Here is an 18,847-nt window from a genome sequence, read left to right as displayed (position 1 = left end):
TCAAGGAGAGCTTGTTTAGGGCATGGTGCTTTATGAATATGCCTCATAGTTGCCTGAAGGTATCTAGCCATCTGAAAAACATTGTTCCTCTGGGCCCTGGCTTTCTGTATGTGTCTGTACATAGCCCAGAGCATACCTTCCATGCTGAGCAAGGCCCACTAGAGAGCTAGCTGAGATTCACTGGTGTGTTGTTTCCTAGTTCTGTATCTTAAATGTACCAGGATGGTTAGGAAGGGGAGGAATGGTGAAGAATGGGCAATGGACTCCTGCTCACCTTTCTACAGCACAGATTTATCTCTCTTAGGTGTGCTACTGCATGCATTGCTTCTGGGTTTGTGCAGAAGAAAAGGTGGTGAATGTGAAACAAAGGAAGGTCTCTCCAAAGGCTCCCTAGCCAGTTCAATTCACTTGACGTAGCTCAGAGAGGAGGCCAGCCCCATTCTGACCACCGAGTACTCAGATCACCTGTCTGTGATATGGCTAGTGTATTTCGAATGTGCTGGGATAACCTCAGCTGGAGGCCAGGTACCCACCAAGCATCTCTGTCACTGCCCACCTCAGCTGGGCAGGGGAGAGGAATCCCAGAATCCCAGAATGGTTTGGGTTGGAAGTGACCTTAGAGATCATCTAGTTCCAACCCCCCTGCCGTGGGCAGGGACACCTTCCACTAGACCAGGTTGCTCAAAGCCTCATCCAGCCTGGCCTTGAACACTTCCAGGGATGGGGCATCCACAGCTTCTCTGGGCAACCTGTCCCAGTGCCTCACCACTCTCTCCAAGAAGAATTTCTTCCTGATACCTAAATCTAAATCTGACCTCTCTCAGTTTAAAGCCATTGCCCCTTGTCCTGTCACTACAGGCCCTTGTAAAAAGTCCCCCCCAGCTTCCTTGTAGGGCCCTTCAGGTACTAGAAAGCTGCAATAAGGTCTCCTCGGAGCCTCCTCTTCTCCAGGCTGAACAAGCCCAACTCTCGCAGCCTTTAGTCACAGCAGAGGTGCTCCAGCCCTCTGAGCAACTTTGTGGCCTTTCTCTGGACTCTCTCTGAGAGGTCCCTGTCCTTCTTATGTTGGAGGCTCCAGAGCTGGATGCAGCATTCCAGGTGGGGTCTCATGAGAGCAGAGTAGAGGGGGAGAATCTCATCTCCCGTTTTTTTCCCCTTCTTGAACATGTTATCCCAGAGGCGTTATGACTGCTGCCGATTGGCTCAGCCTTGGCCAGCAGTAGGTCCATCTGGGAGCCAGTTGGCATTGGCTCTATCAGACATAGGGAAAGCTTCCAGCAGCTTCCCACAGAAGCCATCCCAGTAGCCTCCCCACTACACGCAACCCAGTACAGCATTTTACCTGTTGATTTCTAAATATTTCCCAGCTTTGCCTCCCATGGGAATTCTGTGCAGACAGGAAGATTTCAGTTTATTTAGTCAGATTTTAGGTTTTGCTTTTTGTGACCTATTGTGTATTTTTTTCTCTTTATTCAGCACAGAGGCCTATAGTCCCTTACTTAGTAACATTTATGGATATTGTGCTATTTACTAGGACTGAAGTCAGTTTACCAACATGGAACACAGCATGAAATATCTGCGTTCTCACCAGCTGTATGGAGGAAAAGCATTTCGTAGGAACCCAGCACCCCATGGCTCTTGGGCTCTTGCCATGATACTTGTGGCCAGGTTATGAAAAAAAGAGTCATTGTGCTGTTCTTTTTCTTTTTTTTTTTTTTAATGGCCATTTATTTTGATGCCTAAATGGGAACAGAACTCTTTTGAAGATCTAGTCCCATGTGAGCTTAGCCTGCATTAACAGCAGATGGTAAATAGCTTCAACAGCTTTGTTTCTATTACCAGCCGTCTTTGATTTACTCCCTTGCTTTGCTTTTTAGTCCTTATTGTTTTTATTCTGAAATAGCAGAGGCAGAGCTTTTGTTATCTCAGCCATAGCTTTTCTCACACGTTACTACTGATCTCTTCTTTCACTTTTTTTTTTTTTTTTTTGCACTATCCAAGAAAGTAAATGTGACAAAAAGGAGGAGAGGATGAAACCTTTTTAATAGTGGCACACTGTAACACCTTATTGCTACAGATATTTGTGCCTGTGTTTAGTTGTGCATGCTACTCCTGTTGTAAATGCCAGAGACATGGCAAGGTATGACCTAGATATGTATGTTATCCTTTGGCTATTTGAGTTGCAGATCCGTCCATATATCTTCATAACTGATAAGTTTTCTTTAAATTGTACGTGACATCAGTAGTCTCAAAGGTAACATAAAGAATTAATTCTGGACATTAGAGTTTTGTAGATTAATGTGTCCTTTCCAATGAACTGCTGTAATTATGTTCAGCTTAAGAGTCCAGACATAGAGTTGGACCTGTGGGAAAGAACTGAAAAAGTCAACCTGGGGAACCTTGAGTCATTGCTTTGAGTCACGTACAGACTGTTTTTCCTTGAGAACATAAACTGTAGCTGATCTAGTTCTGGCACTGTAGGGAAGCAATGACTTTATCTTCCCTCCTTTCATGCTTTTGATCTTTCTGAGTGGTGGAAGGAGCTGGATTTTTCACCTTGTCCTAGACCAGAGCTGCTTGCTAGTGTCATGCATTTGAACATTTGTTTCAAGCCTTTACTGTCCTTCCTTATTATGGGATCTAAAAAAGGTCAGATTTGTTCTAAACCTTAGCCCCCTGCTTCAGTTTTCACCTTAGCTTGTGCTTGTTCCTCACATGTATCTTCCTTTGTTGTGGGCTCCAAAATCAATGACCCCTCCGTTCGGTTCATAGACTCTGGGTCTTAGAAGCTGTTCTTGCACTTGCAGACGGTGGCTTGTCAGTGCTGGCATGCTAACGCAGGCTGTCAGCTCTTCCTAACCCGTACTGGATGCAGGTGCGTTGATGCCTTCTGAATTTCTCTTTACTTCTCTGACTATTCCTTTCAAAACTGGTTGCTTTTATTCATAAGTTGGTCCCAAGTAGGTTGTGTCTATACTTTCAACTACATGATTTTTATTATTATAATGATGCAGGTAGGAAAACCTATGACATATTTTCCTCTCCTCAATCTGGAACTTTGATGTTTTGATTAAAAATATCCAATACCCTAAAATCTGCTCTATACAAACTTATTTCCAGGCTTTTACAGTGGTTTGTTATGAAATTTGTTTCTTTTTTTTTTTTTTTCAAGGTAAGATGTAATTCAACTTTTGACTCTCAAGTCTAAGGGGAAATTAATTTGGACATTTTTTGAAAATTTGCGTGTTTACTTCCCTTTGGGAAACGTTTTATTCCAAATGTTATAGTAATATGTCTCTCTAGCTCAGTTTTTCAGTTTGAAAAAGTGGGAGGGATTGGCTGGTGCTTAGCAAACTGATCCTTCTGCTATTTTATCACTGCCTTTCAAATTACTGTTTAGATCTGCCTGTATAATTGGACAAATACAGTCCTTTACATTATTTGGGATTTGTCTGCTAATTCCTCATAATTCCTTGTGCTTATTCATTTATTTTTTGTTTACACTTGCTCTAGGTGTAATTTGTCTGTTTGACCTTTAGCATGTGAATTATTCATGTAATGATTGCCAGGAATATTTGTATTCATATGAGCTTTGATCTAATCCCATTGAAAACAAGAGATGCTGGTATTGGCTTCTCTGCTTTGGATCCTGCTCCTAATTTTGATTGGTGACTAAAATCACACTTCCCTGGTTAGATGTCTTAAGTTGTACAAACAGGATGAGTCTCTCTCCTCTTCATTGATTACCTGTGAATATTCATAATTGTTCAACAAATCAATTCTGCATGAAATAGAAGGCTTTTCATAATGGTTATGAAAGCACTTTAGGCATGAATGCTCTCATTAATATTTATTCATGCCCATATTTGTGCCACTTTTGCTCGGTGAGTAAAACCTCATGCACCAGAGTGTTTGACATCAAGCTAATAAAATATGAAAAGAAAAAACATCAGCTAAGCAAATAGATTATATTGCAGAAGGCTAAGTGAATGCTTCTGGGCTGGGTGTGTACCTGCTGTCCCTCTAATCTTAGTTGACCTCTTGGAATCTATAGATGCACACATGGATATTAAAAGTATCTCGATCATTAAAGGCAAAATTATGTTTATATATTGACATTGTTATTACATATGGGACATTAGATCACTGGTAGATTACAACAGTGCACACGTGGTAACTTCATCCGTATAATAAAATATTTTAGAATTCTAGTATGTAGTCTTGACTTGTTGGCAAAGTTTACCAGCTCTTCTAGTTTGGATCCATGCTTGTTATGGCATTCTCTTAGCCAATATTTATGTATTTCATCTCCTGAATTTCACTCAAGGATGTACGTAGGATAATGCTGAGAGAAGAGTGGGAAGCTGAAGTGTCATTGCCTAATATTTCAGAATAGTGTTTTCTGCTGTTGAGGCTGCTGTAAACTTGGAAGACAACATCAAGATTTCTTAGCTGTGCCCACTAAATTCATAATGGACTCTGCAGTTCCCACATGACTTCAATATACTCTAAATGTTAACACAGTCTTACTTTTTGGAAGATTGATGGCAGTAAAAAGAATATAATTACAACAAAAATGTTAAGACTTGCCTATCATCTACAAATTGTCATTACAGGCACTGTACTTAAAAATGAAGCTGTTAATTAGGAACATGTCAGTTGATGATGAATGTCCTATAATTTGAAATAACTGTCTTCCAAAATGTTATTCTCTTGCTAAGAATCCAAAAATTTAATGAATATAAGCATGACAAAACTATGATGCTTAAAGTGGACATGTAGATGGATGTAATGTGATAAGTGCATGCAGTGACTCTGGGGGGCAGGGGGCTATAACTCAACGCAGCTGATAGCGTTTCCATGCTTGCAAGAGTAGTTACACCTTTGATCCTCTCCTAGACAAAACCCTGCTGCTCTTCTGTGGTTTACTGCAGACCACAACAGTTTGTATATTCTGAGAGAAATTACTTGGCGTGCCAGGTAGAAGATGGGAGTTTCAGTGGAACAGCTAACTGCTGTCCAAATACACTATTGTGTAGTTGGCTTCATCAGTCAAAATGATGACACTGGTGATCTCTCGGTTAATTGTGAGGGATGTATTTAAATGACTGATTTGCAAAGTTGTGCTTGCGTGAAAGGATTACTACTTTTGACACAGTGTTGCTTTACACCAAGTGAAGATGTTGCCTCTTTTCTCTTTTTCTAAGAGATTAACAAGAATTAGAGGGGAAAATTAGCTTTCAAAGCATCAGTGGTTTCTTTTCCAGATAGTATTTCCAATTAATGTCCTAACTAGTACAAATAAGAGCGTTGATGATTCTAAACCTCTTACCAGAGCCTTGGGAAACCAAAGTTTCTTTACTTCAGTTCAAACAATTTTAAATGTTCATGTAGGGGTTTCACAGCTGTTGTTTATTTCTCTACAGCTGTCTCAGGAGTGAGCGGTGCCACTTTTTCTAGTTGTCTTGAGAACAGTATAACATTTTTTAAAGGGTGGAGGGAGACTTTCATTGCTGCAATCACCACCCTCTGAAGAATTCAGTCACTGAAAAATAAAATAACTGGGAGGCAGAGAGAGGGAGGAGGTGGTGGGGAGAGATGGTTTCTCATGAGCTGTTAACAGAATCAGGTGAGAAAAAGGGAAGAAAGCATCTGGCTGATAATTTATTACACCGTCTTTTGCAGAAAAGAGAATTAAAACAAAAAAGAACTTGGCCGTGAGCGATGTAGCATTTCTCACCTACTCAATGATATAAAGTGCCCGGAACAAAAATAAGGTCTGGCAAAGACGATAACATCGTGTGGAAGCCTGCAGTGTTTTAGTTCTTCCTGTGGGAGTTGAGAGCAGGTGAACAGATTGTTTAGCGTTAAACTAATCAATGCTAAATTAATTTCATATTATATGCCTGATAGTGATGGTCATTCAAACCCTAGGGATATCCTAAGAATAATGTTGACCATGTAATAAAACCTTTCTTTTTTTACAACTCTCTGTTTTTCACAAGCCCTTTATTTTTATAGGGGCTAAATTGTCCAGGCCACCTCATTTCCTAGCAGGGCTGCATAACAGCTCTGACACTGCTTAGAGAAGAGATAGTGCTAACAGCATCCAGTTCCTATCCCAAAAGTTCCCAGCATTGTTTCAATCTAGAATTACAGTATAAATATTATTGGAACTAGTGTAGTACTTGCTGGTGATGGAACTGTTTATCCTTTCCTGTATCACTGAATGCTCTGAGCTTGTTAGCGTGGCTCATCTACATGTATTTTTAGCAGCGATTTGCCAAGGAAGTAGGCAACAAAATCACTAATGAAATCTTATTGTGTATTTAAATGATGGCAATTTGAGAAAAGACTGGGGGTTTGCCTTAATAAATAGTGTGATTTCAGAATCAGTTTTTGTGTAATTCTTGGCATGTGGCTCCTGGTATTGGGATCTAGTGATACAGCTTCACATAATATGCTGTATCATACAGATTCTCCTAAGTACTACCTTTTCATTTGAAAAGAGTTCAAGAATTTTAAACAATTAAACTTGGAATTCTTCTGATAAAACTGGTTTTAGTTTTGCAAATTGGCATTGTTGGCTCAGCAGTTGCATGCTGTTTCTAAACAAATGCATATGTCTGCATGTTTACTGCCTGTTTTGTATGTCTGGTGAACAGACATGTAATATCCTCCAGAAAAGAAAACTGTATGCCATTCAGCAGAGTATATGTGTGGATGTTTCTTCTTAGTACTGAGGATAATTCAGTAGGGACCTCTGAGCCCCACTGAGATTGAGCCCTTGTTGTGTTCATCATTGCACCAAGTAAAACTGCAAAAGGAATTCATTGCCACAAAGTAAACAAAAAGTGAAAGAATTAAATTATTTTCTATATTTCCCAATATCATAATGTTCTTGCTTTTAGGACTCAGATCTCCTCAGTCCCTTCCTGTGTCTCCCAGAGGCCTGATTTTCCATGTGGGCTTAATTAGGTGTCCTTGTTTCTGCTGGAATAGAGTTAATTTTCCTCCTAGTAGCTGGTCTAGTGCTGTGTTTTGGATTTAGCATGAGAATAATGTGACAACACACTGATGTTTTGGTTGTTGCTAAGCAGTGCTTATACTAAGTCAAGAACTTTTCTGTTTTCCATGCCAGTGAGCAGGTGCACAGGAAGCTGGGAGGGAGCATAGGCAGGACAGCTGACCTAGACTGGCCAGAGGGATATTCCATACCATATAACACCATGCTCAGTATATAAACTAGAGGAAGTTGGCTTCAGGCAGTTATCACTGCTCAGGGACTGGCTGGGTGTCGGTCAGTGGGTGGTGAGCAGTTATATCTCTTTTTTTTCTAGGTTTTGTTTCTCCTATTGTTGTTTTCCTTTTAATTACAACTTACTATCATTACTACTGTTACTACTACTATAATAATAATTATTATTCTTGTTTCAGTCATTCACTGTTTTTGTGTCAACCCATAAGCTTTCTCACTTTTGCCCTTCCAATTTGGAAGAGCAAGCGGCACAGTGGTGCTTAGTTACTGACTGGGGTTAAACCATGACAACAGAGCACCCCAAACTTTGTTCTTTCAGGTAGGCCCTCCTTTGTATGAGTTGGTAATTCCTGGGCTGTGGTTATTGTTGCACTACAACAATGTGGCTTTTCAGTACTTGGACTCCATGGAACTCTCCCCAGGACATGTAGGATTCTACGGTGATGAGCAGTTATATTAAATATTGTGTGTATTGTTTTGAGTAAGTTTAGCTTCACAGAGAGTAAATTTGGAACATGGACATACATTATCTATTGACATTTGTGCCATGTTCACATTTGGGATGGCCTAATTTAACATCTGTTCCTAATTAAAGCGAGCATCTGGTATTTCACAGATAATTATGAGACATGGGCTCACTGTCCTCTAGGCCTACCAGACAAATTGGAACCAGGCTCTCTAGGTGGATGGTAAGATCTGGTTCAGTGCTGGGTGCTACTCTGATCACACCTTTTATGTGGAGTGTGGTCAGAATAGGGTTTATCTGTTATTCCCTGTTTGCAAGCAGAAGTACCACCAACACCAATGTTGTGTGCTAGGATCAGAAAGAAAAAAGATTAAGATTTTTCCAACACAGAATAATAAAATGGGAAATTTCTTGGAAGCCTTACTCTTGTTAAACTTCATCCCTTGCTTACTCTGAACATTTGAATTCGTAATCCTTCTTTTGCCCTGACAAATAAGTTTGCCATACAGTAAAAGAATGAATTCACCTATAAAACAACTGCTTGGTGACCAGGATGTGGGGAGAGGGTTTGTTCCCTGATTGAGTTTGTCCAGAGAGGTAAGTTTGCTCATGGATAGAATGATCACAGGATGACAGTTATGTACTGCAAGAAATCCCAACTAATTTGGTCTTCTCTTATCCTAGAGCAAGGTGCTTAACTCATTGTTCATTATGAATTGTAAAGATTAGCTCACTTCTGGTCAACAAATACAATATTCTTTTTTTTGTGTGTGTGTGTACTCTTTTTCATGTCTACAGTTTTTAACTAGAGGAGACTGTTATGCTGATATTAAGCCTGAAATCTCCCAGAAGGAAAGGACTATGGCGTTTGTTTCTTGTTTTCCTCTGTGACAATGTTCCCTGTGAATAAGTAGCATACTCATCTCTGTTAGCTGCAGGATTTAGATGGAACTAGATGATCTTAAGGTCCCTTCCAACCCAAACCGTTCTGTGATTCTATGATTTCATTTCATTGTGCCCCACTATATCTATATGCATCTGTGGATCTGTGTGTATGGACGTAGAGAAGTAGACAAATGCTTTTTCTCATGGCTCTTGCTTTTTACGGTCCTTCTTTATGACCTATAAAAGAGCTGTAAGGCCCCAGTCAGAAGTACTGCAATACAATTGCAAATATCAGGAATGTCTTGCAAATTCAAATTGCAATGCCAGTCCATGCTAGTCTGCTGCACAATCGCTTGTGCAGAATTCACTGGTCTGATAGGCCAGTGGTGTTAATGCACTTCCTTTGAAAAAGCAGTAAGGGTGGGAAAAAGCAATTCTTAATTCAAATCATTAAAAAGTTTATCCCGCCAGGCTCCATCAAAACTCTGAGAGAGCTATGCTTCAGAAGCAAATAGCATAAACACTCTCTACCTAGCTCTAACTCCTCATATAAACCTTTCAAACTTGAGAAGTTGTGCCATTCTAATGTCACTTCTGCTCTGTATTTGTTGCACTTAATTTCCTCTGACAGACCTGTTATCTGCATAACCACAGCTTTTTTTCTTGCCAGGTATTATCAGCCGGCAGGAGGCAGAGGAGTTGTTGATGAATAAGTCTGAAGGAACATTCCTGGTGCGAATCAGTGAGAAAATCTGGGGCTATGCGTTGTCTTATCGCCAGCAAAGTGGGTTCAAACACTTCCTGGTCGATGCTTCGGGGGATTTCTACAGCTTCTTGGGGGTAGATCCGAACCGACACGCAACACTGACAGATCTCATTGATTTTCACAAGGTAACACTTGCTAGGTAGAGATCGATAGCTGAGTGGAATGGATTAATAATTCAAAGAGGAACCATGTAATTTGAAACCACGCTGGAAAGCAGAAGTAACCATAGTGGGGAAAAGAGCATAAGTATATATTCTACAGTAAGACTAGCTGTAACATTTATAGTTTGTATCTTTTGTTGCAGTGAATCAGAAGGCTTCTGCCCTTCTTTCAAATGCTTCAGCACGTATTTGTGTCTGCTTCTAAGCAGATTCTTACACAATGCATGCTCTCCTGGGCTAAAAATGGACTAATAAGGGCTGACAGAGCTAACACTTTTTGAGCCTCTTTGCTGTGCAAAATTGGATTGGAAAGACCATAGAAAGGTCTTTCAATGAATTTTCAGCATTTTTCGACCTTTGATGTGAGGGCTGTACCATGCAAAAGCAGAAGAGTGGGACTCTGCAGTAAAGAAGGGAACATGAGGGGTTCTCTTTTAGGGATGTGCTAAGGGTCATTCCTTATTATCCAAAACAAACTTCCCAGACAAATTGTCTTTGACTTTAGATGGGTTTGAATTACTTTGCCTCTAACCTGTGTTTCTGGTTGCCAGGCTGTGACTAAACAGTAGCACTGTTTCTGATAGCGTAGGTCGTTGTCATCATCTTGCATCTGTCCCCATCTTCATCAGCTTTAATTATGCTTTTTTCTTAGCCACCCTTACAATTTCTCTTCATCCTCTCTTTCCAAGTTTCCTTTCCTTTTTTATCCTCTGTCATTCTTGTCTCAAGCTAATTCTATTAATTTTTTGCTCCTTCTTTTCTTTGCAGCTTTTATTTTTTTCAGTATGCAGTCTCACAGACACTAAGCAGAGATTATTTTTCTTCTAATTATCCTTCTCTTTTAAATCTCTTATTTCAGCTAGTTTGCAACATCTCCTCAGTCAAACCTGTGCACTATTTCTTCCAGCTATATTCCGTACATTTCAACTATTATTACCAGTACAGTAGTTGTGTATTTTGGATTTTATTATCTTAATAAAAAAAAGTTGAGTTTCTCAGAATTTGTTACACGAAGGAACAGAGATTAAAATATGACATCCTTCATAAAAACATAGATATTCACTGCCTAAATAGGATTTTTAAATCCCAAAAAAACCAAAATTATCAAGGGCAGAAAATCCAAAACTCATTCAGGTTCACTGAAAATGTTTAATTTTTTCTGAAAGTAAAATTTTGGGTGGCCTCCTTCTTTCTCCCGTCTTAGCTACTGGCATGTATGCACACAGAGGTGGTTTTATTCTAAGGTCAAATAAAAAGACAAATGAGGTTTGCCTTAGTGTCCCCTCACTATGGGAGGACAGTAGGTGTCATGTTTGACCTTCTCCCCTAATTTGATGAAATTCTCTCTCAATGGCCACCTTGGAAGCCAAACCCCTCCACACCCTTCCTCTATCCCAGTTTTATTGCTAGGCATGACGTTATATGGTATGGAATATCCTTTTGACCAGTTTGAGTCACCCAGCTCTGGGCTGGGTACTCCCCTAACTTTGGGCTTATCCCCAGCCTACTCACTGACAGCAGGGTCTGAGTGGGAAAAAGAGAAAGGCTTGATGCCGTGCAAGCGCCAATCAGCACTAGCCAGAACATTAGTGTGTTATCAACACTGGTTAGCCACAGATTCAAAACACACCACCACACAGACTGCTGTGAAGAAAGGTAATTCCAAGAAAGCCAGACCCAGTACAACTGGAAAGAGTCCAACCACAGCCTTGTCAGGGAATGAAAAGCATACATACACCACCTCAAATGCAGATTATCAGACATGGGGCGTAGGAGCTCTCTCTGAAGTAGTATCCCCTGTGCTCCAGCTGTGTTCCTGTATTTTCTTTACAGCTCATCCTAGGCAGTCACTGTTCTGGAAACACCTCTATTTACAGACAGCAATAGGGCACTTGTCAGAAGCAGAATGGCTTTTAATTCCTGACATTTAAAAAAAGAGGAGTTTTCTTAGGTGTCCCCCGATAATAGTTAATAGCTCCCCCTGTAGTAAACCTATTAGGGAAACTGGTTCACCTTTAATGTCACCACACAATTCTCTTTTAACTGTCAGGCTTAATAGCTATATTAAAACTGATCTCTCTGGCAGTCAGTTCAGGAGGCATCTTATCCTGACTCACTCATGGTTTTCTTCAGAGCTTTTCTGCCTGCCCTTTCTGGTGAAGTACATTGTAAAGTATCCCAAAGCCCTCTGGAAGCCAACTATGCAATCTGTATGTAAATGGCTGTGCGGTGGGCAGGCTTTCTCTTGCAGGTATTGCTACATTCTTTGGAAAAAGCTGCTACTCCCTCAGGACTATTTCTGGCAAGAGTGTACTTCCCTGGCCAAGTTGCATGGACTTCTCTTTCAGGGTCCTTTTTGCTTGAAATCACAAAGAGCAGGGGTGGCAGAGCAGGCATAACTACCTCTTATTTGCTTACACTTGTTCACCTAGAACTGCTTCATTGATTTAAAAAAATTACGAAGATGTCACTAAAGCAACATCTCTGACAAGGGGGTGTATAACCATTAGCTGGTAGAAAAAACTTAGGGAAGAGGGTGTGAGTGTGCTCTTTGCATTTAAACACTGTGTGGAAAGCAGCAGTAGCATATCCAAGACAATTGCTAAATCTGTATATTTACTTTCTCATAACCTTCTCAAAAGCATTTAATTTGAGTAGTAACTTTCTGAATTTATTTTCAGTCTGATGTAGTGATTGGGATGGAACCACAGCTGGGAGCCTGCATGTGTTCTGAGGAAATCGGGCACCAAACTTCCATTGATTTTCAACAGAAACAGAAACTGTTAGGCCTACATATAGATCCATAACTTGGATCTAAAGTTTTAGATGAAGGATTGCTATTTTAGTCAATATAATTCTGGGTTCTGGCTCATTTTGGTAATGGGTACAAATTGAAAGGGATGTTTAGATTAGATATCAGGAAGAAATTCTTCACAGAGAGGGTGGTGAGGCACTGGAACAGGTTGCCCAGAGAAGCTGTGGATGCCCCATCCCTGGAAGTGTTCAAGGCCAGGCTGGATGTGGCTTTGAGCAACCTGGTCTAGTGGAAGGTGTCCCTGCCCATGGCAGGGGGGGTGGAACTAGATGATCTTTGAGGTCCCTTCCAACCCAAACCATTCAGTGATTCTATGATTCTATGATCTATAAATCTAAAACTTGTACAAAAATAAAAATGAACTATCATTACTCTAGGAATGAGGTCTCTAGGACAAAGTTCTCTAGTTTTCCAGTAGGGTTTTTTTTATTCATCTTGGTTATCAGTTACTGGAATGACAGACTTGACATGTGAGTATTTAATTAATGAGAATAGGTGCTGTTTGTAAAGACTGTCATTCCCTAGCAAGGTTAATATCTTTCACCTCTCTGTAATCAGTCAGAAAGCTGTTACTGTTGTGTATGAGCACTTGACATTGAGCTCTTGCTCAGTCTGCCTGGGGAAGCTTCTTCCTTCCCAGTAACTATGGAGGTAGCATAGTAGGGCTGGCATATATCTTTTAAATTAACTATTTAAAACATCCTTTATGGCCACCTGTAAGCTGTTTTTCTTAAGTAGCATAGCAACTTACAGGTAATACACATTAAAGCCTTTTTCTGTACACCAATTGTTTGATCTCACTATTTGATACTACCACAAGTTAGGACAAGATAAACAAGGCATGAAAAAATCAATAGATGAAGGGTCCTTTTGCTGGTTTGTACTTACTTTATTAAGCATTTATTCATAGTTGGTTACCAGTTTCACAGAAGACAGAGAAAGGCTTAGACATCTATAAATGCTATTTTAATTGGTTTTGTCTTTCTAGGAAGAAATCATCACATCTTCAGGTGGGGAGCTACTATTGGAGCCATGCGGACAGCAGAAGAATCCACCAGACTACAGCCCTTTATTTGAATAACTAATTGCTCCAGGACTAACAGGAATGCATTCTGGATAGCTGGAGTAATAGCTAGCTACAAAAGTAAACAGTGAAAAGTAGTTAACAAAATTCCAAAGCCACTGGTCTTGTGGCCAAAATGTATCCTTGTTAGAAGGCCCAAAATATTTCTGTTTTGCATCTGAATTATCATAGTTATTCATATTGCTAACATTTTAGAGGTGAGATATTCATGGCAACTTGCAAAGGAGGACTATTCCCAGAAATTTCTCAAGGGGTTGTGGCCAATTGCACTGAACACAAAGTTCCCATCTTAATTTTCTTAACGTCTGAGACCGAAAATACAAAATGCTGCGAGAAGTATGGGTGGGAACTATTCATAGAGTGGTGTATGAAGTACCGATGTTGGTGAACAGATTCTTTTTTCCAAAGCAAGGTTTAACAGTTTCTGTTGACAACCTCATTACTCAGTGGTGCACTTTAAGATAAAGTGATAAAAAGAGGAGCGGTCTTAAAATGTCCTTTTGCAGTTTGGGATTGCTTAAATGGTTAGGAGTAGCTGGAAGCTTCCCATTGTGCTTTTGAATTGCAGAGGCAGAATAATGTCATTCACACTTTATTTACAATTTCATGAAGTCCAACATCCTTGGAAAGAATTTTAGTCCTGTACAGAAAGTGGTCAGTTTATTCCAAACTAGTTACGCTTAATGAAAGCAGTTTGAATAGCAGCAACAAAACCAACTCTCACTGGCCTTGTCATGTTTTCTGCTTTCTGATGTGCAAGATACATGCTGGAGATTCCTAGCTTTAGGAATATTTTCCTAAACAGAGACATTGAATCCAGCTACCAGAATGTGGAGGTCAGCACACCCTGTGCTTCAAATAAGGACACTGTCAAATAATCAGTGTGTTTCTTTTTTCCCATAGAACATTCCCTGGGTGCTATCTACCCTCTCCAAAGAGCCCTAGTATCTACCAGCTGCTTCCCCTGACAAATTTGCCCTGCACTTACTCCCTCTGCATAGGCATCTCAAGAACCACCTCAGCCTCATGTTATTCACAGCTGCACTTGTTCCATCACAGAACAACTGGGTCCCTACTTTAAAGGAGAATGGAAAGGGACCTTTTAAAGTTAAAAAATGTGGGTATCTACAGTCTTCTATGATCCAGAGAGCAGCAGCTGACTGTGTAGGACTGAGGGTCTAAAGGCAGTACTGAGTAGTTGAGGTGATATTTAGACTCTTAGGCAGCTTTGCAAACTGGTGTTTTGCCTTTATGAACTGTAAAAAAAAAAGAAAAAAAGATGTGATTTTCAAAGTTTTTGGAAGATTACTCAAACCATTGTACACAGTTTGGGGAATGTTTATAGATAGAATATTGAGGAACTTGTTCCATAAGGAACTCATGTTCAGAGACTGTAATAATACAGCTATTTATTATTGGTGACACACTTCCCACCAACTGCTTGCGTTTTGCTTAGCCAATAAAGAAGGCTTGGAAATATCAGCTGTTTAGCTTATATGTCCTCTTGTGATGAAATGTACATCACAATAGCAGCATCACTTTCACTTCAAAGCACATTTCCTACTTTTAACATTTTAAATATTTCTGTCTGAATTCCATCCGTTTCTCATTCTAGGTTTTATCTGGCTTTAAAAATAAATCCCTTGTAAATTCCCTTGCAAATGAAATTACTTGGAAAACTGCAATTTCATCTGAGGGTTTTATTATGCTAATAAATATCAGAATTCTCAAGTAGAGGATATTTTTTCTTCCCTCATCCCACAGAATTAATGAAAAATAGCCAGCCAATTCATAGAGATACCCAGAAAGAAAAACTCAACAGTATGTAACCAGAAGCAGTAGCAATGACAAGCAGTGCAACTTAACTGAAGATAAATTTTGAAGAAAACTAAAGGAGATCATAGCAAGCAGAAACTAAGAAGAACAGAAGCTGTCATTGGTTGAGATGTGCAGCTCCTGCCAGTACACTTGAGGGCAGTGGGGGAAGGACAAGCATGATGCTTTCTAAGCTAACAAATGATTCTTGTTGTCTTCCAGAAAATAAATGGACTATGAAAATGTAACCAGTTACTAGGAAGAATAGAAGGGAAAGCAGTGAAGCAATAAATAAGGAAAATTAAGAAAAATAAGAAAAGGGAAAATGTGCTTGTCCCATTGTTTTGAAAGCATTTTGCAATTTTGCTGCTCCAGGAGGAAGACTGGGTGCTGCTACCTCCTTTTTGCTCTGCAAATCTCCAGGATTTCAACTTTGAGCTAAATCTACCTTGGAGCTAGATCTTACCCTCTCAGTCTGAGAGTGGGGCTGGTCCATACTGCAGCCTTGAATGCTGCATCTGCTTCACACTGTCTGCCTCTGCATTCAGTGCTGTCTGAAGCTGTTCATCACCGTATACAAAATCTTTTTAGTGCTGCAGTTTCATTGTCTGGAATGGCTATTCTATTGCACAGTGACCTTCAAGTCTTGCTTTCTGATCTGTTTTTCTAGTGGTAGCTATTGCTGAGTCGTAAGAGCTGCATGTTATGGATTTTCATTATAAGATTTCCTGTCAGTATTTCTTGTCAATGAGACCACCGGGAATACATGGAGACACCTATTATGGTAATTCTGTTTCAGAAGGAAAACTGCTACAGCAATAAGGAAAACATTTGAAATTGTAAATTAATTGAACTTTTCTTCATATCTGTTTCACAACATTAAAATATGTCGCGCAAAGTCCCAGCCTTGTTTGCACGTATCTTTGAAAAGACAGCTCTTGAGGATTTATTCTTCTTTTTACTGGATCCACAGATGCATTCACTCTTTCTAATTTTGCTCCAATCTGTTATTGTACATAGACATCTACAATTTAATACTGCTCTCTTCTCTAAAAGAGAACAAAAAGGAAGCAACGAAACTGACAGCAATCATGGGGGAGATTTTCAAGGCTACTCAAAAGAATGTAGATGCCAGTCTATTACCTCTTATAATTACTGTAATGAAATAATTATATAGTATGGGTACTTACATATTAGTATTATAAAATAATAATGCAGGGCAACTATTAAGTGCTAAATCTTTATTGTGCAGAGCAAAAGAAGGTGGCTTCTGCCTCGAGAAAGAGATATCTAAAAATTTTAGTTCTAGCAGAGATTATTTTTAGACTTACCAAGACTGTTTCCAAAGACCAGATTCAGAGTGAGAGTTTCCACTAGATTTCAGGGACTTTGAAGTAAATTAATAAAACCTATTTCTGAGCCAAGATTAATACACTGACTGCAGTAAAACAATTCAGTTTTGTACGAACTCTGGATCCCTTTCTGCTCATTCTTCCGCTAAGTCCCCACAGACCTGAATATAGAGCATCAGTGGAGTTACACCACATTTCACTGCACTCTCAATTCTTCTCTTTACATAGTGCCACAGCACAAACCTGGGCTCAGGTGAAATGTGGTAGTTCACAGTGGGAGAATTTGTTCTCTTCCTTTATATGACTAAATCTGTTTGCTTAATTTACAGGTTGGATTTTATTTTTCAGTGGTTCTCAAAGACTGAGTTTCTTTTCTTTTTTATTACGCCTTTGCTTTAAGATTCCTTTTTCCCATCCCAAGAGGCTAGGGTTAGTGACCTCTGTGAAGTAAAAATGTGTCCCTGGCTGGGCTGTCAATTGCTGAATGAGGTGTTTGCACTTGACCAGATGTTTGTTTTGCATTTCCTGAGATGAATCTTCTGGATACATACTGTCTGAAGATAATGATGAGTAATTGATTTTTATAGTTAATGTCTTGCCATGCAAGTGCTGTGTAAAACCTTCTCTTCAAATATTTGTTTACTGCTAGTGATTTGTCCTGTAGCTTGTAGATTTATGTTATGATCTGTAGCTAACGCAGGTTTTCTACTAGGATGGAGCCTTCAGTGAGGTTGGCTTCTTCTCTCTTGGAATTTCTTCTAGTGGTTTTAAATGAAGGTAGCATCATTTCATGGCATCTCTATTAAGCATCTGTAAGTAATTCTTCTTATGGAAAAGAAAACACTTCAAAAGAGATTGGACATTAACTTTGTTCCTAATCGTGTACGTTTGATCTGTGTGCAGAGAAAACACTTAGCGTGTTGATGTCTCCTTTAAAGTTTAGCTGCCATTTCGCCTCTGTTCTCAGCTTTAGTGACAACTCTATGTGGGAGAAGGTCATACGCTCACAAGAAATGGAGAGAAAAGAGAGGAGCTAGGACTATATTTTTCCATATAATTTTACATATGGCAGCAGGCAAAGTCTGGAATTATTTCCTGAGATGCAGTGTTTTTCCTGCTTAGGATTCAGAGGCTCAAGGCTGAGACCTGTCGTCACCACTGTTCACTTAGAGACCAGCAGCAGGAAGGTGTGAAAAGGGCCCAAATGGAGTTGCATGAGTAATGTTACAGTGTCTCAGGAATGGTACAGACTTGTGTAGATCAAGAACGTGGTAAAGACATATTTTGTATATAGGTGTGTAGAGCCAGGAGCAACTGCAATTCTTGTTTGGCAGAAGTTAATTCTTTCAATTATACAGTTGTCATCAATGGTCAATGTATGTGAGGCATGGCCAATCTTAATGTGTTTCTTATTCCACAGATTCATAGAACATGGATTGACTGAAAGGAAAATGAGAAATACTTGTCTTAAACAAGAGTTAATGTGCATTATTGCATGATGTTTGGGGCAGATTTTAAAATGTATTGTGCATCACTAACAGGATATGAGAATGTAGAAGCTAAACACTGCTTACTTCATAAAGCATAATGAACTTCTCAATGTAATTTTTGTAGCACTTAAGAAGTCAGCAAAGAATAAAGCTATGCCCAGTTATACTCCTCTCCTGTAGGAAGTGTTGTCAATATTGTAAACAAGAAAATGTCTTCTCATCTCAGCGTTTTAAGTTTAGTAATGGACTTAAATATTACAGCAAATCACTTCAGAGAGCTGTACACTGAACACTGCTTTACAATTAGTAAAGCAGCCTGTTGCACTTGTATTTGTTCTTGGTTCTGAAACTCATCTTGCTTCTGATAGCCTGATGCTAATGAGAAATATGTTTTTAGTAAGTCATTTGAATTCAGCTTTATGGAAGGTGTATTAAAGTATATGTTTCATTATAATTTTTACCATTAACATTTTTTTTTTCTCAGGGAATCCCAGAAAAACAAAAATTTCCAGGAGCAATGTCTAAATGCATACAGTTCTGGCTGGACTGCTAGGCGGAATTTTGTTACCTGTTGTGTGCTGTACTCACCACACCAGTTTGTCAGTTTTGAATTTCAGCATATATGTGCTTCATTGGAACCGATCTACATTTCTTAATAACAGAACAGTAAAGAGCTGTGCATGTGAGCAAACTGTTCCATGTTCATCCAGTTCCACTGCTGAGCCCCCACAGCATCCACTGGAGTTCATGTGGCA

General features: G+C 39.6%; 1 protein-coding gene across 1 annotated transcript in view; it reads left to right on the top strand.

Moving 5' to 3' along the window:
* Nucleotides 1-13,432, top strand: part of SH2D4B (SH2 domain containing 4B) — a 65,730-nt gene extending 52,298 nt beyond the window's left edge. The window contains exons 7-8 of the mRNA XM_010150755.1: nt 9,280-9,500; nt 13,340-13,432. Coding sequence (XP_010149057.1) covers nt 9,280-9,500; nt 13,340-13,432 — 314 coding nt within the window. The remainder of the gene's footprint in view (nt 1-9,279; nt 9,501-13,339) is intronic.
* Nucleotides 13,433-18,847: the final 5,415 nt, after the last annotated feature.

This window comes from Eurypyga helias, unplaced genomic scaffold, assembly GCF_000690775.1.
Source record: "Eurypyga helias isolate BGI_N326 unplaced genomic scaffold, ASM69077v1 scaffold30114, whole genome shotgun sequence".
Classification (NCBI taxonomy): Eukaryota; Metazoa; Chordata; class Aves; order Eurypygiformes; family Eurypygidae; genus Eurypyga; species Eurypyga helias.
Note: the sequence above shows the minus strand (reverse complement) of the source record. Positions and strands in the feature narration are given on the sequence as shown.